Source organism: Silene latifolia, chromosome 11 (genome assembly GCF_048544455.1).
Source record: "Silene latifolia isolate original U9 population chromosome 11, ASM4854445v1, whole genome shotgun sequence".
Lineage (NCBI taxonomy): Eukaryota > Viridiplantae > Streptophyta > Magnoliopsida > Caryophyllales > Caryophyllaceae > Silene > Silene latifolia.
The window spans coordinates 31,769,213-31,796,777 of NC_133536.1; the positions used below are offsets into that span (position 1 = coordinate 31,769,213).

The following is a 27,565-nucleotide window of genomic DNA, read 5'->3' on the forward strand; positions in this document are numbered from 1 at the left end:
AGTATATTTTTATACGAAACAGTAGTCTGTCTGATGGGTACTCGATCGAGTATGTATGGCACTCGATCGAGTAATGGGGAACTCGATCGAGTAAGTGCCTTACTCGATCGAGTAAGCGTGTTTTACGGGTGATTTTGACGGGTTTTGTTAATAATGCGGGATTAGTATATAAAGCCTCCGTCATCTTTCTTAATCTCTTTTATCATTCTAAAAACCCCTTTTGAGAAGAAAAGAAGTTACGTAAGTGTGTTCCTCGCATTGTTAACAAATCTCCAAGGCTAGGAGTGTCAGATCGTCTTGTTCTTTACGCCGTTGTGATATTTGTGTCGAGGGTAAGCTTTTTATATAATTTTTATAACGTTTTGTTAAAGTTGGTTGAAACCCTAATTGGGTAATTTGGGGGTTTTTATGATTATGTGGTTAAGGTAGTAATTGTATGCATGTATGTATAGGAGGAGGGTTCGTAGAGGAGAGATTTTGAGACAGCTGCTAGATCGTCTGATTCTGTGATTGCATTCCAGGTAGGGTTTCCCTACTCGGTATTAATTACATAATGTGTGGTAATTGTGCTGTAGTTAGTGATTGTTGATTTATTCAGACGGTTGTGATTTCGTATTATTGATTGATTCAGACGGTTGTTGATTTTGTGTTGTGGTTACTATTTATCTGCCTGTGATCTTCGGGGTGCGTCCCTGGCTGAGTGGAGTCACTTGCGGGAGTGGCTTCACGCCCTTGATTCGCCTTCTGTGGAACCCGCCACAGAAGGGATGTGCACATTAATGAACATGGGTTTATCGCTCGATGGAGATGAGCGGGGATTTGGTGGGTACGGCTGCGGTTCCCCACTGGTGGCGTGGAGTACTTGTTGCGATGGGTACTCTGGCAGGGCTACACACTTTAGTGTGTAGTCAGTTGTGTGGAGATTGGAGATGGAGACTGGGGATTGGTTTGAGCTGTTTGAGCTGTCTGTGTTTCTGTTTCATTGTGGCTGTTGTTGTTTTTATGTAATCAGTACTGACCCCGTTAAATGTTTTAAAAACTCTGGTGATCCATTCGGGGGTGGTGATCAGTTGTTGAGCAGGTATGAGACGATGCGCATGGGATAGCTGGGATGAGTCTTCACGTTGCAGTTTTAGAAGTCTTCCGCTGTGCCGCACTTTTTTGTAGTTGTTTAGTAGTTGGCAGTCTTGAGAACCTTGTATTTCCTTTTATCCGTTTTGGAGTTTTACTTGTATCACTTAAACTTTATTATCATTTAAATACGTGTCGTTATTGTCTATTTGAGTATCATTGTCTCGGGTAACCAAGATGGTGACGTTTTCATACCCTAAGTGGTCCTGGTAAGGCACTTGGAGTATGGTGGTGTCACAAAGTGGTATCAGAACAACGATCCTGAAACCTGTAACCAATGAACCTAATGAACATATGGAGTCAAAATAAAATGAACCCGAGGTAGAAGTTGTAGGAGCTAATGCAAAGACTTGGGAGACGTCCTAAAGTCACGAACTCGCCCTACAATTTTGAACCGGTCACCATGGGATATGAGTCGGGATCGCTATGTGTTTATTTTCTGAATTGTGTACCTATATAGTGATGTGTGGCATGAATCGGTGTGATTTTGTATGTTGTTGGTTAAAAACATGTTGAATGATAGTTGGTTTACAATATTTGTTGGAGTAGTTGGAAAAGTATGTGAGAATGATGAATGATGTGGTGGAAAAAGGAAGTAGTTCATATGTGATAAAATGTGATGAATAATGATGTTGCAGGATGAATGATTTATAATGTGTCTATACTAGTAACATATGGTTAGAGGATGTGACATGATTTTACATAATTTTGTTTGCGTAAACTTAAATAATAAGTTTATATACTTGTCTACCGTTGTATCATATGCACTTGTTAGATGAAGAATGTGGTTGGAGTGGGAAGAATTGATTGGAAAAGATGGAGTGTCAATTGCATGAGAATATGAATTTTGTGATTATGAATATGTTTAGGTGACGAACTGGGTTTGCAATATTGTTGCATTAGTAACACGGCAATAGGATTTGTAATGTATGAGTATGTTTTGTGTTACGAAAAGTTATAAAATTAAAGCATGCGGGTAGTACATGATTGATAAGTTGAATGTTATATGAGCATGATTGATGTTATTGTTTGGCTTTTGGTAAGCAGTAACATGTGGTTAGGGATAGTGGTTTTACAAGCATCGAGTCGCTTTTGTTCACCTCATTGATGTTTAAGTTGTTTCAAAGAGAAAATCAAATAGTTATGTCGTCTGATTATAGCAAAGTTGTCTTTAAACTGTTATAACTTGAGATGCATAAATGATTTTGATGTGATTCCAATTGTAGGTGATAGCTTGTTCTTTTAAGATTCTAACGATAGGTCACACGCCCAAAACGACCAAGAAACGAGTGAGATATGAACGTTTTACGAAAATTGGACAGTGTTGAGAAATGCGTAGGGTACTCGATCGAGTGGCTCTCACTCGATCGAGTGCACCTCTTGTTACTCGATCGAGTAACCCTTACTCGAGCGAGTAGCCCTGATAATTTGTTTTACGTGCTTCTGACCTTCACCTACTCGATCGAGTACCTCACTCACTCGATTGAGTGGCCAGTACTAGATCTAGTGACCCCTATTTTGAGTCATATGCTTATCTTTTGACTTCGATGCATATTATATTTAATTCAAAGGTGTTATATTGTTTCTTTATGCATTGTTTTACATATATGTTGGTCTTGATGCGTAAGTTAACCAATATTGTGATGTAAGGAGTGGCACCTATGGTGAGTATGAGTTCGGAGGGGAGGACCTGAGTTATATGTGGTCGTGATAGATAGTGGAAAAAGAAAAAAGAAGATTGGTATGGCTTATTGAGGCATGGAGCATGTTTTGAGAAATAGAATGAGTGATATGATTGTGTTGAGTAATATAAAAGTAATGGAATATGGGCAAGGAATGGTATGAGTCTAAGGAACGTGAGAATGAAAAGATTGAAAGGAAGGATGTGGATAGTAGCAACTTGAGATGTGTAAGGAACTATGGAGAGAGATGGTTAGGAATCGTGTGAGTTAAGAATATATGTAGTGAAAGATCGTTGTAGAGGGATGGAGAAGAGTGGTATATAGTGAACTTAGTGGAAACATGTCGCGACGTGGATTTGCAGATAGTGAGTGAGTTTGGGGATTTGTATTGTCAAGAGGTGAAACTAATGTGTGATTTCTTTGGGCACGTAACGGTATGAAATGAGTTTTGGGATGAATAAAAAATGGAGATCAGTGTGAGTAATAGCATGAGATGGTCTGGACTGATTTGTGATAAGTGTGAGTAATAGCAGAATACGAAAAGATCGATGGTAAGAAAGAGTGAGATGATACTGATATGAAATAATAAGATGGGAGTTTTGGAGCAATGAGAAGGTAACCGGGGCACTAAAGAGTTAGGTAGAAGTAATAAGGAGTGGAATGGTTAATTGATTTTGTCAAGTGTAAAAGAAAAGAATTAGGGGAGTAAAACTAGGAAAATGTTCACCGAGGTTATGTGATATAAAAGTAAGGAATCGTCGAGATGTATGATACTATCATGAGGATTTGAGTTAACGGTTACATAGGAGTTCTGGGACGACATGATAATCATGAGTTTCGAGGAATTAAGGAAAGTAAAAAGTTGGGTAAAGAACTTGCACGATATGAGATCTTGGTGGTGAGTCGGGTGACGATACAATTAAGGATGGAATTGGAAATAGTGTTTAGGTGATTTTTGTTGATAGGTTGATGTTCGTTATTTGGGAAATTAACCGAAGATAGGAAAGAAACCGTGATGTTTATAGATGAGTGTATGAGGCTTGATGTGCGAACGACGGTAGTGTTGAGGTGTTGTCACTAGTGGTTAAGGGTGATGATAGATAAGAAAGGTAGCAATTCTAATGAGGTTGACTTTGTAGAGGCCGGATTGAAATGTATGGTTGTAAGGAAGTATAAGATGTGGTTAGATGAGGCGGGTGCTAATAGTTGAATAGTAATGGTATGGTTATACTTGGCATGAGGTGATGCTTATGCGAATGGGGAATATGTTATGAGGGGCATATGAGTTAAGCTTGAGCGACAGGTAACCTTTATCGAGTGGTAACTTACGTGATCAGGATTGACTGGTTCGATGTCATTACGGGTCTACTATGTATATAAATGTTTATGTGGGGTTCTGACCTCACGAGAAGTGGTATGGTGTGATAGTTATAAAGCTGTTATCTGAATGTTCTGTAATATATGTTGGATACGGTAACCTAGCGGAATGATGTTTAAAAAGGTAATAGATCGAGTGATCTGACATGGCTAGTTATACTTGTATGTGTATTCATGATATATGTTTATTTCGTGAAAAGGTATGGATGGTATTCATGAGGTTCTTATCTGTTTATTCCGCACAATATATTGTGTTGTGATCTAGTAAAATGGTTTTGAGTAAGTTTCCTTGTCTAGGAAGTTGTCCTGAGTCAGTGTGCACGAGAATAATGTAAGTGGTGATGTCTATCGATATGGTTGTTGTGCCACGGGTAGTGATCCGGGCATGGTATTTCGTGTTGTGATGCTGGTATTTTCGCGCTGCGGTGCGACTGTTGGTGGCGGTGTGGTAATGCCGTCACTGGTTGTGGTGGAGTAGGTGAGATGATTATGATACGAGTTCTCAAAAGTACATATCATTTATACATAGTTGTTGTTTTGTTTGTTGTTGTTTCCTGTGAGTTTCAGTTTGGACAGATAGACTGTTGTTTTGTTTGTTGATGTTTCTTACAAGTTTCAGTTTGAGAATGAGGGTAGAGTATGATATAAAAGAGAGTTGTGTATGTTTTCGTTGTTGTCATGGTATAGTGATATTCTGTTGATATGACACAGTTGTGAGAGGTTGTTATAGTAATTCTGATCTTGTTTTAAGATGAGGCATCGGTAGACATAGTCATGGCAAGTGATTTGTGGAACATGTGTTGTACTGATCTAAAAGCTGCAGGTTGTTCATAATCTTTTGTTGAGACAGTGAGTATAGGGTGTTGGAAATTAGTATCATGTTAAGTGATGAATGAGTTTTGCGGTAATAAAAGAAAAAGAAATTGAGGATCTGGTGTGAGTGTGTGTAGCAAGTGTGGACCATGAGTTATGTTTTTGGCGATAGGTGTTTCATCTAGAGAGGTATGCCGTGTTGTGGTAATGTGGAAAAATTGAAGTGTAGTTATGCTAAGGATTTTATGGTATTGGTTAGATGGAGTGCAAAATGAATTGAGGTACGAGAGCTGTTTAAGTAAGAGAGCCTTGGATATAGGAATGATGAGTGTTTAGATTATAGGCGGTTATATTTGACATGCGGTGGTGATGAGGATAATGAGAAGTTATAGCTAATGATCTAGTATTAGTGAGTTACGAGGACGTAACATTTATCTTAAGAGGAGTAGGATGCGATAAAAGAGATTTTGATGGTTGTGCATGTTGTAGTATAATTAGAAGTAGTGTTGGTGTAGCATAAATGACGGATATTTGCTTTGATTTATTTTATTAAAGGTCATGGTCGTGCTTGTAGTAGTGTGATGTTTAGCAGTGTGAGGATATTTTGATAGTGTTGACAGTTGAATGATGAGGATATGAGTGTGAGTAAACTTCGAGGATGAAGTTCCTTTTAAGGGTGGTAGAATGTAACATTCCGTTTGATGTCTATGAGTGTCTTGATATTGGATTTTCTAATGGATAATATGTTAGTAAAACAGAGCTACCGGCATTTGTGGATGGTAGTTGGTAGTGTATGGAGTTAGTGTCGAGAGAGGCTATAATGTGGTGGATACGATATCGCGAGTCATGTTGTGGAGGTAAACATAGTTGGTGGAGTTGGTGTTAAGAGTTCATCTTTTATAGGTTGGGGTTTTGTTTTAAGTTCTTAGTTGCGTTGTTGTGTTTTGATCGGGTTAGTATGTTTGTTTTTGTGTATGGGTTGAACTTCGGGGACGAAGTTCTTTTTAAGGAGGGAAGATTGTAATACTACGGTTTTAGAGTCTTTGGGTACTCTATCGAGTGGAGCTTACTCTGTCGAGTAAGTATGTTTTTATACGAAACAGTAGTCTGTCTGATGGGTACTCGATCAAGTATGTATGGCACTCGATCGAGTAAGGGGGCACTCGATCGAGTAAGTGCCTTACTCGATCAAGTAAGCGTGTTTTACGGGTGATTTTGACGGGTTTTGTTAATAATGCGGGATTAGTATATAAAGCCTCCGTCATCTTTCTTAATCTCTTTTATCATTCTAAAAACCCCTTTTGAGAAGAAAAGAAGTTACGTAAGTGTGTTCCTCGCATTGTTAACAAATCCCCAAGTCTAGGAGTGTCGGATCATCTTGTTCTTTACGCCGTTGTGATATTTGTGTCGAGGGTAAGCTTTTTATATAATTTTTATAACGTTTTGTTAAAGTTGGTTGAAACCCTAATTGGGTAATTTGGGGGTTTTTATGATTATGTGATTAAGGTAGTAATTGTATACATGTATGTATAGGAGGAGGGTTCGTAGAGGAGAGATTTTGAGACAGCTGCTAGATCGTCTGATTCTGTGATTGAATTCCAGGTAGGGTTTCCCTACTCGGTATTAATTACATAATGTGTGGTGATTGTGCTATAGTTAGTGATTGTTGATTGATTCAGACGGTTGTGATTTCGTATTATTGATTGATTCAGACGGTTGTTGATTTTGTGTTGTGGTTACTTTTATCTGTCTGTGATCTTCGGGGTGCGTCCCTGGTTGAGTGGAGTCACTTACGGGAGTGGCTTCACGCCCTTGATTCGCCTTCTGTGGAACCCTCCACAGAAGGGATGTGCACATTAATGAACATGGGTTTATCGCTCGATGGAGATGAGCGGGGATTTGATGGGTACGGCTGCGGTCCCCCACTGGCGGCGTGGAGTACTTGTTGCGATGGGTACTCTGGCAGGGCTACACACTTTAGTGTGTAGTAAGTTGTGTGGAGATTGAAGATGGAGACTGGGGATTGGTTTGAGCTGTTTGAGTTGTCTGTGTTTCTGTTTCATTGTGGTTGTTGTTTTTTTTATGTAATTAGTACTGACCCCGTTAAATGTTTTAAAAACTGTGGTGATCCATTCGGGGGTGGTGAGCAGTTGTTGAGCAGGTATGAGACGATGTGCATGGAATAGCTGGGATGAGTCTTCACGTTGCAGTTTTAGAAGTCTTCCGATGTGTCGCACTTTTTTGTAGCTGTTTAGTAGTTGGCAGTCTTGAGAACCTTGTATTTATTTTTATCCGTTTTGGAGTTTTACTTGTATCACTTAAACTTTAGTATCATTTAAATACGTTTCGTTATTGTCTATTTGAGTTTCATTGCCTCGGGTAACCGAGATGGTGACGTTTTTATACCCTAAGTGGTCCTGGTAAGGCACTTGGAGTATGGGGGTGTCACACGAGATGACTAGACTCTTGACTTGTGAATCCAGGAAATATTGTGAGTGACTTCTCGTGTTTGGACTCACGGTGTTTGACCTTGATCTTAGACTCGAATGTTGACTTTGACAGAGTGACATTTATGTGGTGGACTTGATTGACGGGATTGGCGACACGTGGTAATTCTAATTCGTGTGTTTAAGACAGACTTGACTCGAGGTTCGGGTATGTGTGTCCCGAACGTGTCATTAGGAGAATTCAAGAGACCGATTTTGGAATGACTCGATGTGTTAGCCTCGAGTGTGTGAGTCGAGGTGTGGAAATGTTTAGATCCTAACTGAATTGGGGTAGTAGGTAAAAAATGACGGCGTGACGCCTTAGGACTTGACTTAAATTTTTAAAAGACCCAAAATGTAAAGGAAGACGGGTTCATGACTCGACAGAGCTCCGACTAGGACATATTCGGTTTGAATTGTGATTTTAACTTAGCCCAATTGCATTTACATATTTACATTTACACGGTTTGAAAATATTTTGATTAAAACATTTTTGTTTTTTTTTGTTTTATGTTTTTTTGAAATGGGTTTGAGGCCCGAATTTTGACTCGACATATGGACAGAGTTTCGACTGGTTTTGCGCTAAATTTGGCTTTTTTTTCAAAAATTTACATTTTTAAAAGAGGTTTTGATTTTACAAAATTCGTCATGGTTTTGTTTAGAAAGTGGCGATCACATATAACACAAGCATTTATACAGGCATTATAACGGGATGCTGAGTGCCTTTAGAAAGGGTTTTGGTTTAAAGGGTGGGTTGTCATACCGAACAATCAAACCCGGGGTCTGTGGAGAGGTTCGTACCAAACAGGAGTAAGGCCGATTCCTAGTCCATTCCCTCGAGTAGTGAAAGTCCTTGATACAAACAAGAGTAAGCACCATGGTATGGATGACGTCAATCCTTATCCGTCCTTAGGCCCAAATAAGAATTTGGACCATCTAGCCGGGACGATTGGTCGAATGGGTTGGGTTGGGCCTAGGAAGGCCGAATAAACAGTCTAGGAAGACCGAGTTATGAAAACCAACAACTGTCTCGTACAAACTATTCCCTAACCTTGTTCAAGTTTCACCCTTGGCTACACGTAAGTGTATTAATCCCCGGTAGAGTCGCCAAACTGTGGACGCGGGCCCACGAGGGTCGCTTGGGACAAAAGCGAGCAAGCTTTTGTATTTGTGGAGTCGCCACCAATTTATTGCGGAAAATTTGTAACCGTTCGGATACTTCGTGCCATGTAAAGACACAAAGTAGTGACATGAACACCAAGAACTCGTTACCTTAGCATTCTATGTCTAGAATGACTCCCGTGGATGCCAATGAACACGGATGTTCAAAGAGATCTGGAGTAAGAGGTGAGGGTACGTATTAGGAAGCTCTTTTGATCAAACACCTAATCCCGCCCGCCTCGATAGCGGCCTCTACTAATGATTAGGGAAGATCGTCTATATTCGATATGTTGAAGGTTATATGCATGCAATGCAACAAACAATATATTAATCCTAGCATGTGAGAATTAACTATGTCGGTAAACACGTAATTAGCACTCATTAGGTTGAAGTAGAAATTTAGGGTTAATTGCATGTGAAAGCATACAAACAATAAATAATAAAGAATAGAATAAAATACAATAATAAAAATAACAATAATTACATTGGTTCGATTGATTTACGTTGAAAATACATTTAAAACGGATGCTTTGAGAAAAAAAAGGGGAAATAAATAAACGAAGAGATTATTAGGTGATAATACGATTAATAGTAAATTAAATACGTAAACTAATAACTAGGTCAAAGCAACAACGGAAGTTCAGAGGCAGAACTCAACCCGCAACAGGCGCAGCAGAGCTTCGTCCTTTGGAAGAGGCGCAGCAGACGCTGCGTCTGTTCCTGAGTTCAGTTCTGGCTGTGAAGCCGAAACTGCATATCGTTAATATTCATTGGTGAATTTAATGCTCGATTATTAATATTGGACTCGGATAGAAGTGGTTTAACAGTTTATTTACATGTGATTGGGTCATAAAAACAGTGAAACATGGATAAAACTAATTAGGACAAATTAATTACAAAATTAATTATGAGATTAATAATGAATCAAATTAAATAGGTTAATTAGGTTATTAATGCTAAACTAAATCACTGATTATGACGATAAATAACATATGAAAATATACAAAAGGCGAATTTTAGAGGCTTGATATTGATGAATCGAATCTTCAAAACCCGAATTTGATTTTAATGACGAAAACTCGCAAATATGAATTACTTGGGATTTAAGTCGGAAATTACAAATGATAAGTCATTAATGAATTATATGTGTTAAAATTAATCTATGAACGAAATAGGAATAAACAAAGCGAAAGAAAATAAACAGACGAATTGAACAAAAGACGAAGGAAGAAGAAGGAAAGCAGGAACTGCGGCAGCCTCAGGAAGAGGCGTAACAGGTGCTGCGTCCCTTCGAAGAGGCGCAGTAGTTGTTGCGTTCCTTCTCGACATCTGTCCCCTGTTAATCCGTAAAAAGGGTTTGAAATAAGGTTTTGTAAATCGGTTTTGAATGTGTTTTCGACGTAAACCTTACAATAATGATCACAAAAATAAAGAACAATAATAAAAACATGGGATTTACACTCTCAGACTTACATGTTTGACAAAACGAGATTGACTAATTTAACGTTTAGTGATGCTCGACTCGAATGTACGACGAAAGTGCCCTCTAAGAGGAATTTAAGCAAGATTGATTAAGTTGATTGATGTGGAGTTGGTCAAATTGGTCGGTCATGCAAAACGAGGCTGGTACTCAGAAAGATCCGAGCTTACGTGGTCGAAAGTTCAAGCACATAGACGCCAAAAAGCAAGAGCGTGGTCTTAGAATGCAAAGGGAGAAGAGAAGGGCGGACACTCGCGTGAGAAGTATGAGGAACGAAGGTCCCTATTTATACTAATCATAGAATTAGGGTTTAGGAAAGGAGAGAAAGATCCGAAAACAACCGACTTAGGTTAAACACGGAAACTTGGACAAAAAGAAAGCCTGGAGAAAAGGCGCAGCAGGTGCTGCGTTCCTTGGAAGAGATGCAACACTTACAGCGTCCTTTCCCCAGCGGTTTCCTCCTGTGCAAGAAAGCGCGTTTGACAGCCTGTTATATTTTAGGCATAACTTTCTCTACAAGACTCGGAATAAGGTGATTTCGGTGGCGTTGGAAAGCTAAAATAAAGTTAAAGAACTTTCTGTCAAATAGGCCTGACCCAAAAAAGTCGTTATCACCTCGTAAAATGGGCCTAAATATCGGGTTGTCATTTTAGCTAAATGAAATGCACATTTTGTAATATAAACTTTAAGTTTAGCCTAATGAAGTGACATGGGACTCAAAATGAGATATAATCTCAACATTTTATGACATCCTAAGCTTAGGTAGACAAACACATTGCCTTTGACTCGGGATTTGACGTTTTTTGGAAATGAAGACGGTTTTTTACCCGGACTCCAAATGTACTCTAATTACTGTCAAAACGACCGTAATGACACCTAGATGACGACCATAAGATAGACACAAGTATTTGAGCTATCACTTGACGATAAACTTACGAATTGTCATAAATCGTTCCGTGTACCAAACATGCGGCCCAATCATCACCGGGTGGTTTGCGGGAGGTGCAGAAATGAGGTATCTACACTTCTTGAGACACTGTTCTGCAGCTGTTTGCGACCTTCCATGTTGCTGGCTGGTTTGGGGAGGTCCTTACTTCGCGTAATCTTATGAGTTTTCCGCGTCTCCACTCTCTCCTTTTTTAGTTTGCATCTCCTTTCCCTATTTCTGGGTACAATGAGGGCATTGTACGGTTTGGTTTGGGAAGGTTATGCATCCATATCTGTGTCTGCATGTTGTTTTTATTGCAATTCTGTTATCACGTTTAATTTCTGTATTGCATTGTTGTTTATTTTTATAAAATCAAAAAATCTCATAAAAAATGAAAAATTCGAAAAATTCAAAAAATTTCATGTTTATTTTAGCATATAGGTCGAGTCGGAACGGTAGATTCCGTGATGACACTGCACTTTTACTTGTCTTATCACTTGAGCCTTGCACCTAATTGACAGTTAATAGTTTAGTCTTGCGCATATCTACGAGTTAATGTCAAAAATATAGCTGACTGTATAGACTTGACCTGATAAATTGGCAACCTACTTTACAATTTATGAGTTTTAGAGTCGTATAAACTGGTGTCATTGATGACCAGTTCATGTAGGAATTGATAGTAGTACTCCTTGCATAACATGTTCATCACTTTTGCACTTTTATGAAATTCGATTTTTTGTCATTTGCATACATTCGGGTTTGTGGTCGGTGTCACATGCAGGGAGGTGCTTACAATTCCCCTTTTTTTCATTTTCACCCATTTAGCTCCAATTAGCCAAAAATAGCCTTTTGACCCATTAGCTACACCCATATTTAGCCTGCCTGTCAAGCTAGTTTAGTGTAATTTTCGCGGTACATCATTCATTGTTGCGGATTTGGCTCGATTTCACTTGTACGGAGTTGGTAGAAAAAGAAAGAATGAGGAAAAGAGAAAAAATAAAAGAAAAAAAATGATTTTTTTGGAAAATACACGTGAAACAGAAGAAGACAAAAAAAAAGAAAAAAGAAAAAGAATTGAGAATTGATAAAAAGACCGACTGTGCTTATTTCTATCTTGTGACGGTCTTACTATTCTGTTTTATTCATATCTATTTGAGGAGATAGTGTTTTGGGTAGTGAGATGTGTGCCAATGAAGGGCACTTGTGCTTTATTTTCTAGTCACTTGAGAATTGGATAGTTTTAAATGGTCCTGTTTAAGTGCTAGCTTGACGCTTTACCTCCACATTTCCAAAATTTATTTTGCTCTTTCTCACCTGTAACCTCACTCTCCCATATCTTTTGTAAGCCCTCGGCTGTGACGGACATTGTTGGTTGAAATGTATGTATGGTACTTGAATCGTCTATCATTTTTGTTGCATGCATGTTATGTAGGTCGCAGTTTAAGTGACTGACTTTTTTTCTCTTTCTCTCTTACACATTTATTTTCACCCTTTGCTTCATGAGAGAAGAGCGGCCCGTGAGAGTCCGATTTTGTTGGTCTTTCAAATTCGATAGGTCAGCTCTGTTTATGGACATCATACAACTCGTTTGCGCATTGACTGCTGTAGCTATAACTGTTAATTTTTGATTGCCTTAAATGGTTTAAGTGAATAAGTTATAGATAGCTCTGAGTTTTCATTTCTGTTCCATTAGTTTTGCATATAGTTTGCTTGGAGACAAGCAAAGGTTTGTTTTGGGTATATTTGATGTGTGCATTTTATATAGGTATTTAGTCCTTCATTTGCACGCATTTATATGCATTTTGTGTAGTGTTTAGCTACAAATGTCCCCCGAATTGTCTACTTTGGTTTCTCTGGTCTTACTTGCAGGAATGTACCAAACAGAAGTTAAATCAAGCTTAATACATGTCCCTATGCATGCATTTAGGAGATTAGTTGAGTCGGAGCCTTAAGACTACTATTTTGAGATGCGCAAAGAAGTAAGATAGCTAGGCGAGCAAAGGAAGAACTTTAAATTACTAGTGCATATTTTGAAGAGCCATATCTCGAGTTCTATAAGTTATTTTTAGGTGATTCCAATTTTAAATTAAATATTGTTCTCTTAGCTTTCCAACGCCACCGGAAACGCTCTGTTTGCCCAAGTAACAAAGAAATGGCGGCCGCTTGAAGTTCAGTGCGCGAAGCAGGAATTATGCGCTGGAAATCACTCGATCGAGTAGATAGTGTTCGATCGAGTAGTTTAAAGTCCTCGATCTATTAGCTTATTTTAGATAGTGTTCGATCGAGTATTTTTTCTACTCAATCGAGAGGTTTTGCTATAATTTACTCGATCGAGAGGTTTTACACCACTCGATCGAGTACTTTTCTATTGGCCGCAAGGTTTTAATGTCGTTTAGGTTAATAATTGTCTTTCCTATAAATAGGAAAGACGTCATTAGGTCTAAACACTCTTCTTTTCTCCTTCTTTCTCACTTTTATCTGTTGGACGTTGCTCTTGTTCTCTAATTCCGGATCTTATCTTTTTAATCCTTCTTCACTCTTTATTCTTAATTTAATTCTTCTTATCTTCTCATAATTGCTCGTTTCTTTAATCCTTCTATTATGTCTTTTACTAGTTTATTAAGTGTTGTTATTGTTTATATCATTAATAGCATGAGTAGCTAAATTCTCTAATGCTAGGATTATGGGAGTCATTGTAGTATAGCGATGATGCTTTAATTGGTTGGGAGATTTTGTGTGAGAATTGTTTCATTAACAATTTAATTATAATCGTTTGGTTGAATGCATGCAATTGAACTAGTTAATCTGGTTAAGTTCAATCCTAGATCGGCATATTGGAATGAATAGACCTGTTATGAGAAATAGACTACACTAGTGAGGGCGGAAGCTAAGCTAGTTGTATTTTAGGGCGGATAGCGGACCGGACGGACCTTTCCTTTACCCTTCTCACATTAGATCGACTAACCTATCTTTAGCTGACTTGTGCATCTAACATGATAACCCGACATCCTGATATCTTTCTCTCTTTTTTGATTTCTCTCTTACTTCATCCCTTGCCTTGCCTTCATTAGTTTAGTAACAACACTCAAACCCCCAAATTGTGACCGTAGACAGATCAAATTGACAAGTAGATAGTGATCGCCTCCCTGTGGAGATCGACCCTACTTACCGCTGACTTCTATTAGTAGTACTTAGGTATTTATTTTTGGTACTGAAACGACGGTATCAACGTCTGTGTGAGTCAATGTTGTAACGGTCACTTTCTCCAATCTATCAAATCACAGATCTACAAGCAACAAGACTCAATCTTAAGCTTCGCAACTTTCAAAACTCATATCTCCTCTCGTGTGAGATATTACATGTTAGTTGCTTATATGCTAACTGATCACATGCTTATGTGCTTACGTGCTTATATGCTTGCATCCTACGTGATTGTCTATGCGACTGCATATTTGTGTGGTCACTAACCATGCAGATAATCTTGAGAAGAAAAGCGCACTTCAGCTGAGTACTGGGTTCTTCCCAACAAACGCTGACCCGTCAAATCCAAAGGCTTCAACCGCATCCATCACAAGGCATACGCTACCTCCCAAAGAGAAGCAACTCATATCCCCGGCGAGTCCTTAGAAGTTTCTAACTCCCCAGCAAGTGCCGATTTTCAAACGGATGTCATATAGGTCTTTCAAAGATCTTCACAACATCATTCATGATCCCGAGGCAACGCTCTCACTAAATGATTTTTCAGAGAGCCTTGCTTAGGTGATTTATCCCCACGGAGTTCATTTAGGACCCCAGCGATTTTGATTTCATTGCTCCCTAGCTGAACCTATCATCGTTAACCTGGTTGGAAGTCTTTACCAGACAATATCTTGAAATAAGCCCGGTTTTTCAGGCTATTTCCCACAGTTTATTTTTTGACCATCGATGGCTGGCGAGCCTCGAAACGCACCTTCAACATGGCTGGCGAGCCTCAAAACGTGCCTTCAACATGGCTGGCGAGCCTTACAACGCCCATTCAACATGACTAAAAAGCCTCAAAACGCACCACTAATATAGTTGGCGAGCCTTTGCACGCACACAAGAAGAAATTCAAGGACATATCCCGAATATGCCTCAGTTATGACTCCTTCCTATGGTTGGCGAGCCTCAAAACGCACCTTCAACACCGGCTGGTGAGCCTTTGCGCGCTAATTATTCAAGGACGTATCCCGAAGATGCCTCAGGTATGACTCATTCTTATGGCTGGCGAGCCTATATACGTAGTCTAATGGACTTTAAACGACCCGAATCGGAAGTCGACAGACTCTAAGATGTTCCTAACGGCAGGTCCTTGACTCGAATCCCCGAGTCGCCTCGACGTCGCCCATTCCGACGGCAGGTCCTTGGCTCAAACCTTTTTGAGTCGCCTCGACGTCGCAATGGTCTTTAGGTTGTAATCTTCGATTGACCTGGAGGCTATACTTTGACATTCGCCCTGTCCAAGCCTCAGTCAAAGTGGGGGCTCTGTGGATACCCAATATCTGCACCTCCCAAAAACCACCCGATGATGATCGGACTTTAAAGTGTTTTTGATATGCGTGCGTGGATTGGCTATACATGAGATGGTTTAATGCACTACTCGGATATGAAAAATGATTTCAAAAGTTTTCTAAATTCATTTACATTAAAACAACACTATTTAGAGTTAAAACCGTCTTCGGACCCAAAACCGACTCAGAAACCCGCAACTCGAGTCAACCTGAGTCAAACCAAATCTAGAATGTCGAAAATAATGCCATGAATGTCTTTATCAGGTCATTTCCATTAAAATGACCCTAATTAGAGTCAAAACCGACACCGAGCCAAAAACCGACTCGAAATTCAAATCCCGACTCACACGGGTCAAACCCGAGTCAAACACACAAAATACCTACCCCAAATAACACCATAGAGTAAGCTTATACGGCTAACCAACCATCAAAGACCACAAATCACAACCAACAAAACATTGGTTAGAACAAATGCAAAATCCAAATTTCTGAAAGGAACAGTACACCCCTTTCAGTCACAAGGTAGCTCGCGCCTAAAGGAGGTGTCTGCTTAGCCTCTAAGCAAACTCAACCGACCTACCATCCCACATTTCTCTATAAATACCCACCATCACACAACACAATCCTTACGCGAGAGTCCGCCCCCTCCTTCTCCCTTAAACTTCTAGACCCGACTTCCTAAGTCACAAAATCGACACGTGTTTACGACCTACCGATCGTAAACACAAGCCTTACACATTTTGTTTGGTACGTCACCGTGCATTCGACCGACCCATTTGACCAACTCGATTCATCAATCAATATGTTTTAATTAACATATTTTCAAAACAAAATCCTTTTTAAGGCACTCTTTTAAACTTCTTTGATCGCGAGTAGTCACAACGAGAAAATCGTCAGTAAAGTCGTCTACCACGCAAACATCAATATACCTAAGTTTGAGGGTGTAAATATCTCACTTATTTCATGTCTTTACTGTTTTTATGAGTTTATATGCATGAACAATGCATAACACGATTCAAATATAGGTTAGACGAGCCAAAACCGAGTTTTCGCCCGAGACAGAAGCCATTTGCTATGCAAAGAGGCTCGCACCTCTTGTGGCTTCTCGGGTCAGACTCAAACGTGTTTGTTCTCGTCTTTCCTCTTTATTTCATTTCTTATTTGCAATCGGTTTTTACCGTTTCAAACCATTTTTATGACAAACTTTTTAGCCATAAATTATAATCACCCTTGGTTCCATATACCAAGACGGTTTAATCCGTGACTCGGTGATATTAATTGGTTAATTACATTTTAAAGGAAATTCTTTTTTTTTATTTACCATTTTAATTCATTTTTATGATAAAACATATTTTGACCATTACAAAAATCATCATTGGTTCTTTATACTATGACGGTTTATTCCGTGACTCGATGATATTATTGGTTAATTACAAATTAAAGGGTATTTTAAACCCCCCCCCCCCCCCTCCCCTTTTATTTTACTTAGCATCTCTCTCATTTATTTACATTTGCAAACATATTAGTCATAATTCATAATCATGCTTGGTTCTTTATACCATGTCGGTTTAATCCGAGTACGATGACAAACTTGACTAATTACAAATAATTGAACTCAACATAATTAGTTCAAATCAAACATTTTCTTTTTACACATTTTACTATGCTTTTCAAACTTGCAAATATGACAATGAATATTATTAACATAATAGTAATTATTCCGAGTCATGCAAACAACATTTGCAAATTATTTAATCACAAAAAACGGTTTTAAACAACCTTTTGCTGTCTGTTTTCATATTTTAAAACCAGGGCAGAGGCACTTCCCTCACCAATAGGCTCGCGCCCCAATGGGGCTGTCTGTCACTGTTCTGCCTTGTTTTAGCATTTGTCTAGGACGATCCCAATTACGGTTAATCCGAATACGTGACGGATCGGATTGACAAGTTTAGGATTTTACACTTTGTCATTAAACACACTTTTTCAATTAAATGGATCGTAATAAGCATCATAATCCGAATTTGGTAAATAGATGTTTAATTTCCGTTTTCACATACAAATCAATCTAAATCCAACTTTGACATCAATTTCATGCTATGTGGATAAAAAAACCGACTTAGCAAACTTTCACATGTTAGGTTAAACTTTGTGGCGACTCCAAAAATCTCTAATCGTTTCGAGACCTTTGTCGAGACGAAACCGGCCGATCTAAAGCGATCCGGTCTCTAAGAATTATTACGCCACCGAGCGTGGCTTTCTAGACCGCTGCATGTCCACAAATTGTCTTGGCGTGCAGATGGTCCGTGACTATGGACCGGTAGGCGGCTCGTGCCCGCAGACCTACCTGTGGCCCATGTCCACAGATCCTAATCCATAGACCTTTTAATATTATTTAATTCGTCTTATTTACTTTTATTGCAATTAGTTATTAGAAATCAAACAAACATACCCCATAAAATTATTACCTTTAAGACAAACTTAAATATAAACAAATTAGATTAATTAACTCGAATCCATGTGGATTTGACCCTTTCTTGCTGCTAGGTATTAATTAGTTGAGAATATGATTTATTTTGATAGGCCAACTACTGAAAATAACCTTATCAGTTTCCCATGAACTTGAGTCTAGGTCTTGATCACTAGTTCCCCTTGAGAACTAGGCATAAAACCTTCACACTAAACAAGACAAATTAAAACTACCACTTACTTATACCAACAAAGGTCAATAAAGAACAACCAAACATGAAAATATACAACTTAAGCTTTAGCTATGTTGCCTTCCCCGACAACGATGCCAAAATTTGATAAGTAAATAACTAGGTGTCGTAATAACTAGAATTAACTACCAAATTAACTATTTATTAACAAAACTAGACTCTAGACTACTCTAATTAATAAAGTAATATAGTGCAAGTAAGGGTCAAACCCAAAGGAAGAAAGTTAACCTAAATACTTGAATTTTAGACTAGTGACCGACAATTAAAGCAACACTAATGACTAATTAAGACTCTTCAATTATCACTAATCACAAACTATGAATATAGACAATGGACAACACATAGAAGACACAAAAGGAGATGAAATCGGATGAGAGTAACATTAGAACACTAGAGATGTAAACTTTTGATATTTTGACAATAACACAAACAAGTAGAGTGCAAGAAATATAGGGAGAAGAGACTTCGTGTAATCTCTCCTTGTCACGACAATTGGTAAAATCAACTCTTTTTATTCTTCCTATATTATCAACCAACTACCACCATATCAAGATAGTAACACACATAAATGAACTCATTCATATGCATCCATCAAATTTAACCAATACCATGAGAGGGGACCAAACATGGGCATGAAGATTTGTACCAAGATATGTAGGCTAAGATCAATTTTCATAAGATGGATCCATGCAAATAAGAAAAGACATAAATTTTCCAACTTATTATGTGAATCCTTTAACCAAATTTAACACAAAACAAGTTTGCTTCAACAATCCTACAAAGATGAACCTATTTCTCTAGAATTTGCACTAATTAAGTAAACAAGATGTAAGGATGATCAAACCACACTTTTATTCGCTTAATATATGAGAAATAAAAACAAGGAAAGAGTAATTGATAACTTAGAAAGGATTAGAGAGTCTTACAAACACCAAAGTTTAGTTGGAAACTTTGGAGGAATTACACCAAGAAATAAGAACTTAGCCAACCATAGTCATCTTACAACCCAAGTTTTTGTGGAAAGATTACAATGAAAATGGAAAGATTAAGTTTTTATTACTACAAGATTAAAAGCAAAGCATAAGATAAAATGTTCTTCAAAAGCTTGAGGTATTTATAGTGCCGCACACGAATCTAGATTAAACATCTCACAAAGCTTAATTGCGGAAAATTAGGCCCGTGTTTCTTTAAAATTGCGCAGGCTGCGCCTGTCTCGGGAGTCCTTCTTCAAAGTTCGATTTTCACCTTGATCCTTTTCTTCCCTGTCTTCACTTGATCATGCTCCGGCTTCTGAATTTCATGTCTCGGCTAGTGCAAAACGAATTCTCCATCTCAAATCATTGAAACGAAAGCTTGAAGTTACGTTTTGAGATGTGCAAACCAAGGTAGAGTTCAAAATATCCGAATTATAATCAAATTGAATTTGCCGGCATATGTCAAAGATTAGCTTACAAAATTGGCTTTATAACTTGTTAAACATCCTAAATTGACACAATTGACACGACACAAAACGACTCTATGAGACTCCATAAACTATATTGACTACATACGAGGCAACACTTCAGCTCTTTTTTTAGCAGAGTTTTCTATAGCTCGTTACACAATAAAATGCGAACGAAGTTTCAATCATTCCAGTTTCCACCATCACAGATTTATTAAGATATTCCCTCCGTCACGGTCAATTATTATTCTTTGGTTTTGGCACAAAGACCAAGGAAAGGCGAGGGGGCTAATTACTAAATGACAAGTGAAACAAATTCAGTGTAAATGATCAAATTGCAGTTCATTCTTAAAGTAAAAAGGATGACAATTGACCGAGACACCAAAAATTAAATAGGACAACAAATGACCGGGACATAGGGAGTATAAAAGACCATCCTTATTGCTAGAGATATTTCACCCCACTTCGCGGGGGAGATAAACAAAAGGACGAATTGTGCACCTAAGCTCCAGAACCGGGGAGTCACGTCTTGTAGCATTTGAAGGAGATAAATCATTCCCATGTATACACCTGCAGCGTAATCATCTTTAGTCAGTACTTCGGTTTTTAGTATTGATTGAAGATGACCAGGGTACCTTGTACTATCTCAAGAACAGAGTGATGGATTGCTACTTGCTAGTCGGTCAAACCAAATCATGCTGCACCATCACTTATGCAGCCACCTCCGGTAATCCCGGTAATCTCGGCTGTCGGCACAATTACTTTCTCCATAGATCTCAAGGACAAGTATGGTCATGAATTCGTTAAATAATCGTTTACCTTGGATCTTATGGATAAAAGCACCGATGCTACTTCGTATTAATGGGAGGGTAGGATCAGCATTGGTTTATTACACAATCCCTCTTGTTTCCCTGACATCTGATATTGAAATTCAACTCATCAAAGGCGACAATGGTAAGGGGCATTCCGATGTGAAAGGAAGAATTAATGCTTATTATGGAGACGGTTATGACTTATGATAATTCTAGTGATTCTGAAGTGAAGAAACATTTGAGGTTCCTATTATAGAGACATTCAACGATAATCCGATCCTTTGCAACTCAAGGATAAGGATATACTCCCTCTTTCGAGGTCAACTATCGTTGTGTCTGCCCGTCAGTTGCTTGTTATTGAAATGGACATGGAGTTTCATTATTCGGGTGGTCGGTGAGACCATTCCCAAGCTTTTGAAATTCAAGCTCTAACATGCATATACGGTGTGCATCGTCAAGAGATTGAACTGGATTATGCAACTTTGAAAGTAGCGGTTACTTTTGGTTTTGAAGATCCTTACCGGTTACCGGTAGATTTTATGCCTTCCGGAGTTCCCTTTTTATATGTCCAGCGACCAAGTTAAATCTGATTTATGTAGTCAGGTGTGACATCCCATCTAATTAATTACAGTATATGTGATCTCTAGATTCTACTGAACAAATCTTTTAGTTGTTTGTTTAGTCAATGAGTATTGTTTTCAACCATCTGAACACAATTTTGTTGCTTGACCATGGAATCGTAATTTTTATAAACGCGATGCCTAAAGCCTGACATTTTGCATACAATTTTTTCAATCGTTCTTTTACTTTGGGGGATCGCACACATCATGCGACGTCCAACACTTGCACAGTTATTTGGCGGAAACAGTGTATAGGGAAGACATTTAAACCAATTGAAAATAGGGAACACATTCATTCTTATCATAATAATATTAATGTTTTTCATACAGCTAATTGATCTCCGGTTAACTCAAACAGAATACAAATGCATAAATTAAAGCCCACTACAGATCCTATATAATAATAATAATAATAATAATTTGATTAATTTATGACTCCTGACTGCGCAAATCAGATTCAACTTGGTTACAGGATTCATGAAAAAAGATAAAGATACTCCCCGGCCAAGACATAAAACCCCTACCAAGAGAAAGGTTCTTCAGCAGAAAAAGTAATTGATGCTTTCAAAGTTGCATTATTCAGTTTAATATCTCGAAAAAGCCCATTATATCCGCATGCAAGAGTTTCAATTTGATAACCTTTCAGATAGTCTGTGTGACCATCTGAATGATGAAACTTCAAGTCCATTTCAATTATAATAAAGCAACGGGCAGGCACAACCACAAATGACCTTGAGAGAGGGTGTAGATCCTTATCCTTGAGTTGCAAACTTATATCGTTGGCTGTTGTCTCATAAAGTGTGAACCACGAATATGGCTTCACTTCATCATCATCATCACAATTGTCATAATCGTTTCCATAACGAGCAACAATTTTTCCTTCCACATCAGAATGGCCGATACCCTCGTCGCCTTTGATGAGTTGAATTTGAATCTTGGATCTAAGTGAAACAAGAGGCAGTGTGTAATAAACAAATGCTGATCCCACATTCCCATCAATACGAGCCATTCGATATTTATTAAAAATGTCAATGTTGGTTTCATCAGTAAGATCCAAGGTAAATGATCCTTTAACGAATTCATTACCATACTTGTCTTTGAGATCTAAAGAAAGAGTAATTGTACCAGCAGCCGGGATTAGGCGAGGCGGCTGCGTAAGAGATAGTAAGCTACTATTTGGTTGGACAGAATGACAATCCATTGGCAGTTTGTTATAGAAATCCAAGGTACCATATTCATCTTCAACTGTAAAAGTACCATAAACCTCTATTTTTTGGTTGATCCTTACATTGAAAACCTCAAATAGATATGTTCCAAAACAACCCTTTTTACCCGCCTTTTCCGGGTCAAACCCCATGTCCATCATATAATCCATGTCTACAGGTAAGTAGACATAACACAAGTTGAGTCTCAAACACAATAAATTTCCAACAATAAATCATGTTAATAATGAAGCACGGTAGTTATTGTACAGAGAACATGAATAATTCAATTACTGGTAAAAAATTCATGGAATTAACACAAACTAAAACTAAAGGCTGAATATTCACATATAAAAAGCAGGAAACACATACAAAGACTTGAAATTTATTAAAATTGAATCATGAAAATAATATATAAATAAATATTGAAACAAGAAAACGCAAAAAAAGCTAAAATATCATTGCATGAAAATAACAGAAATCACATGTAAAACAAGAATTACCTGGAATTGAGGACACGGAGGGAACCCTTGTATCTAGAGGCTGCTTCTTCTTCTTCTTTCTCACAGATGACGGTTTCTAACCCCTATATACCTCTTCTAAGACGTTGGGTCGAATCAACCTTGTCCAAACAAGCTAAAGCGGGTTGTTGGGCTTAAATTTCACGTTTTAATTACTAAGCCATGTTAGCCCAACCTGGATAAAAACCCTGTGCGAAAATTGATTGAAAACCGGGTTGCGAAACGTCGTTGACGTCTGATAAGAAATTATCAATGTTTTTTTTAAAAGACCAAACTACTCTTACTCACTCTATCTCCCTCTTCCCTCTCTTTAGTTCTTCAAAACCCATTTTCTTCCAAAACCCCGAACCGCCACAACCACTGCCAGTGTCACTATCACCACACCATCACACTGCCATTGTCACTACCATCGCACCATCACCCTCATCGAAGCCCTTTGCCCACCGTACACCGAACGAACTACCAAAATCCAGTAAGTCTCCCTCTCTTTTTGCAATTCGTTTATTTTTAATTAGTTTAGGATTAATTAGATTATGATTGTTTGTTTGCCCTTATTGTTGTGTTTAATTGAATTAGTTTGTTATTGTTATTTGAATTAGTTTAGTTGCTTTTTATTTGAATTAGTTTAGATTTTTTTATTTGAATTAGTTAATTATTGTTGTCGAATTATTTGTGGTTGTTGAAGTTGTTATCTGTAGTTGTTGTCGTTGTTTTGCGTTGTTGTTGGTGTCGTATTAATGGAGGAGAGTGATAGACGTTGGTGGTGTTGTGCGTTGTTGTTGGTGTGGGTGATGGACATTGATCTTCGACGTCTATCATGGTGACGAATGATGGGTTTCAAAGTGAGGGTTGAGTAGGGATGATGAAGATGGGCGTCTGGGTGGGAGATGTACAATGAAGATAGGCGTCTTCATGGGTGTTCGACAATGAATGTCGACGTCTGGAGTGGGAGGGACGTGTATACTCCGCGTCTGAACTTCCCAAGGACGTGGGGTTTCATTGACTGACCTAGCCACAAACAATGAAACTCAACATCTTGTCCGTAGCCGGACTTTGAAATTCATTGTCCGTCTATGCATGGTTCAGACTTTTAATTTTGTTTAGACCGTTAATTTTGTATTTAAATGAGTAATTTTTATTTTTTTAGTATTAAAAGTTATTTATTTGTATTTATCTAACGTTTTAATATCGTTAATGCAGATGTCGAATAGCGAAGATATCATTATGACTACCCTGAGCCGTACGAGAAACTGAAGAGTGACGTCATCTAAGCGGCGTATATATCTCCTTACCTTCATCGCCACGTTGTAGTCGAGCAAAGCTTGTCCACATTAGCACTACTCCCAACCCTACTACCGGCCCTGTTACGAGCGAGGTTGATTTTCCGAGTGCGCTTTATAGGGAACCAGTAGCCGGTGACCATTCTGATGATGATGAGGAGGATCATTTTGATGTACGGTTCAGAAGGAGGAGGAGGAGGAGGAGGAGGATGACTCGATTTTCGGACGAGGAGGCTGCCGAACTACCACCTAAAAAGGTGGTACGGGATGGTAGAGGTCGATATCGGCCTTATGTTGAGGGTTCATCTAGTAGCACGAGGAGGAAGAAGATGAAGAAGATGGATCTATATCGGCGTCTTACAGATCTGATTGAGGGTGGACCGATTCACATTAGTGCCTTACGTAGCTTTGGTGGCCACGTAACTTATACTAGTTGGATTGAGCCGGAAAGCATAAGATCGTGGCTATACTGTTATGAGAGGCGATGAAAAATTTAAAGCTGCGTGATGGTGTTTCTTAGACAGTTATTGAGAGTGGGCCTGGTCATTTAAGGAGTTGTATGCCGACCAGTTTGGATGAGAACTTGATTAATGCTTTTGTAGTGAAGTGACATTCCTACACCAACACTTTTCATATGCCTTTCGGTGAGATTACTATCTTGTTGCACAACATTCAGCGGATCCTTGGGATACGGGTGGATGGCATGAGGGTGTCTGTGGAGGGCGTGGCTCGGGAAAATGAGGGTGTTACGAGGGAGAAAGCCGGCTTGAAGGGGAAAGTGACCGTCTTTTTCGGAGTGCCGGTTGGAGATGTTAAACCACCGCTTTATAAGGGTGATGGATTAATGGTTAAGAGGTTAAGGGAGGTTGTGGAGTCGGGTAACAAGCATGATTCGCTCAGGGCTTACATGATGACTCGCCCGTATGTTGCCGTTGTTTGATGACTTGGGTGATATTGCCAAGTATGCTTGGGGGGTTCCGACATTGGCCTACTTGTATCGACAATTGGGGATAGCTACGCGGCGCGAGGTCTAGGGTCTTAGCGGTTGTTTACCGTTGCTTCAGGCTTGGATATATGAGTACTTTCCCCAGTTCCGACCCCACTCCGGATATTATGTCGAGGGGAGACCACTTGAGGAGGCTTGGTCATGGGTTCCTAGGTTTAAGGGAGATCTTGTGTTGTTATAGGAGCACCGACAGAGGTTGGACGGGCTTAGGGCGGAGCACGTCATGTGGACCTCTTACGATTTTGGTTCACATAGGACTTGTAGGATGTCGCTCGACTCGGGCTTGATTAGATTTCTTGATATAGTAGAGTCGTACCAGCGTGAACGGTGTCTCCACCAGTACGGGTATATTCAAACTATCCCGACACTTATGCGTGTCCTGACTGTTGAGCATCGTCGAGCTAAGTCAGCCTCGGGTTATAGGTTGTGTTATGGAGACTTTTCTGATTTGAAGTGGGGGTTCAAGGATGCCGAGAAAGTTTTGAGAGACCGGTTTGAACGTGCCATAATGCCTTTTCAGACTCATCCACACTACATGGTTTGCTATGAGAAGAATTCTCACCCGTACTTCTATCCTCCTACATATCGTACTAAGTTTCACACACTCCCTATTACTGAGGATCCCGAGGTTTGGCGAGCTGTTACGCGTCATTTCTCATATATCTACACACATCCTATCGAGCAGCAGAAGTGGCAATATGTGGAGACGTTGGTGAATGAGATGGAGCAGTATTTCAGGATCGATGATGGCGAAGATGATTATGATTATGATGATGATGATGATGATGATGATGATCCTTCGATGGTGTAGGGTGTTTTTTATTTACTTGTTTGTATTGTTGTGTATTAGAATGAAATATTTTATTTTGTTTCTCTTTTGTTTATTTTAGTTCGGTTTTATTTAATTATATCAATTTGTATGGGTATTTTATGTTTTTATGTAATTTTATTACTTCTTATTTGTACTTAACAAAGTTGACGTAATTTAAAATATAACTTTATAAAAACATAGTTAACGGAATTAAATAAATGTTAACACATACTTCACAGAATTTAATATGCATTTCGGTGAGAATTACACAAATTTTAAAAACATACTTAACAGAATTACATCCCCAACTCCCGATCAGTGACAAAGACTGAAACAGATATACCCGTACACTAAAGGAGCTCCTCTAATCTCTCCAACATCCACACGTAATCTTTTGCCGACTCGGAAGGAAGACCCACACTAACAATTAAGAAAAAAGAACCACATGGTGTGACACCAACAAGCTCAACGAGTGCGACATTGTAATCGTTGATCTTGTAGGTCGAATCAATGAGTACTACATGGGGATAAGCACGGAACAACTTTACGGCTTCCGGATGAGACATGAAAACCTGAATGGGCTCCTTTGTCTCAGGATTTGTCTTGTGCCATTGATGAGTCATAATTATATACACATTTATGCCTCCCTTTAATTGCTTTTGAGACGGTTTTGTGTTATAATATGTTAGTTATATGCCAATTATATTAGAAATGTTGATACTTACGCCTTTTGGTGTTTTAATGCAGATTGGATGCATTCGTGGAGCAAATGATGATTATGGAGCACCGCGGAGTCGGCAAGACGAAGCATGAAAGAATTAGCTCAAATATCGAGAAGAAAACTGGTCGGACTCACTTGGAGCTTAATTTTCGGTTACTTGTCGTTAGGAGCACCTAAACCAAAACAATATTTATAACTTCACAACAACTCTACTATTAGTAAAGAGGCAAGTAAAGGTCGGATCCCAAGGGACGGGTATTGATGTAGGATTTTCGATTGCAAGTAGCGGTGTCTAGGGGTGTCACGATTTGGGTTGAGATGAGAAGATCACTAAACTAAATAGCAATAAAAGTAAACAAGCAAGATGATTAAAATGAGATGTAAACAATTGATTAAAAGCACTAGGGTGTCATGGGGTCATAGGGGATTCATGGGAATTGATCATACAAACATATTCTCAAATTATAAGCAAGCAATTATTGTTGTGATGGATCGAGTTGGTTTATATCTTACAATCCTAGAAAGGTTTGGGTCCCGGAGCCGAATCGATTAGATTGTACAACACCTACAAGTCGACTTAATCCTCCCTATCAACTATATGCATGGTCTAATGAGACTCGAGTTGGTTTATGTCTTACAAGTCTCATTGAAAAGGTAAGTGATGGGTAAAAAATGCAAGGATTCATAGGCTCGCATTTCATCAAACATAACATGTGCATAAGTTGAGATCACAACAAGCAAGCAAATAAATTATGAAAACATATTAAATTAAGCATGAATCATCCCCCATGTTGGTTTCCCCTAATTACCCATTAACCCTAGTTAAGGAAACTACTCACTCATTATC

General features: G+C 38.8%; 1 protein-coding gene across 1 annotated transcript; it reads right to left on the reverse strand.

Annotated features, from left to right (window-relative positions):
* Window positions 1-21,451: 21,451 nt before the first annotated feature.
* LOC141611510 (uncharacterized) lies at window positions 21,452-22,988 on the reverse strand. The gene is made up of 2 exons (XM_074430064.1): window positions 22,883-22,988; window positions 21,452-22,554 (listed from the first exon to the last, which is right to left on the reverse strand). Exon 2 carries the CDS (start codon window positions 22,550-22,552, stop codon window positions 21,698-21,700), a length of 855 nt encoding a protein of 284 aa, XP_074286165.1. The 5' UTR covers window positions 22,553-22,554; window positions 22,883-22,988; the 3' UTR covers window positions 21,452-21,697.
* Window positions 22,989-27,565: the final 4,577 nt, after the last annotated feature.

What these genes read in the sequence shown, in the direction of transcription:
- LOC141611510 (XM_074430064.1), bottom strand. Translation starts at nt 22,552, where the DNA reads ATGGATTATATGATGGACATGGGGTTTGACCCGGAAAAGGCGGGTAAA.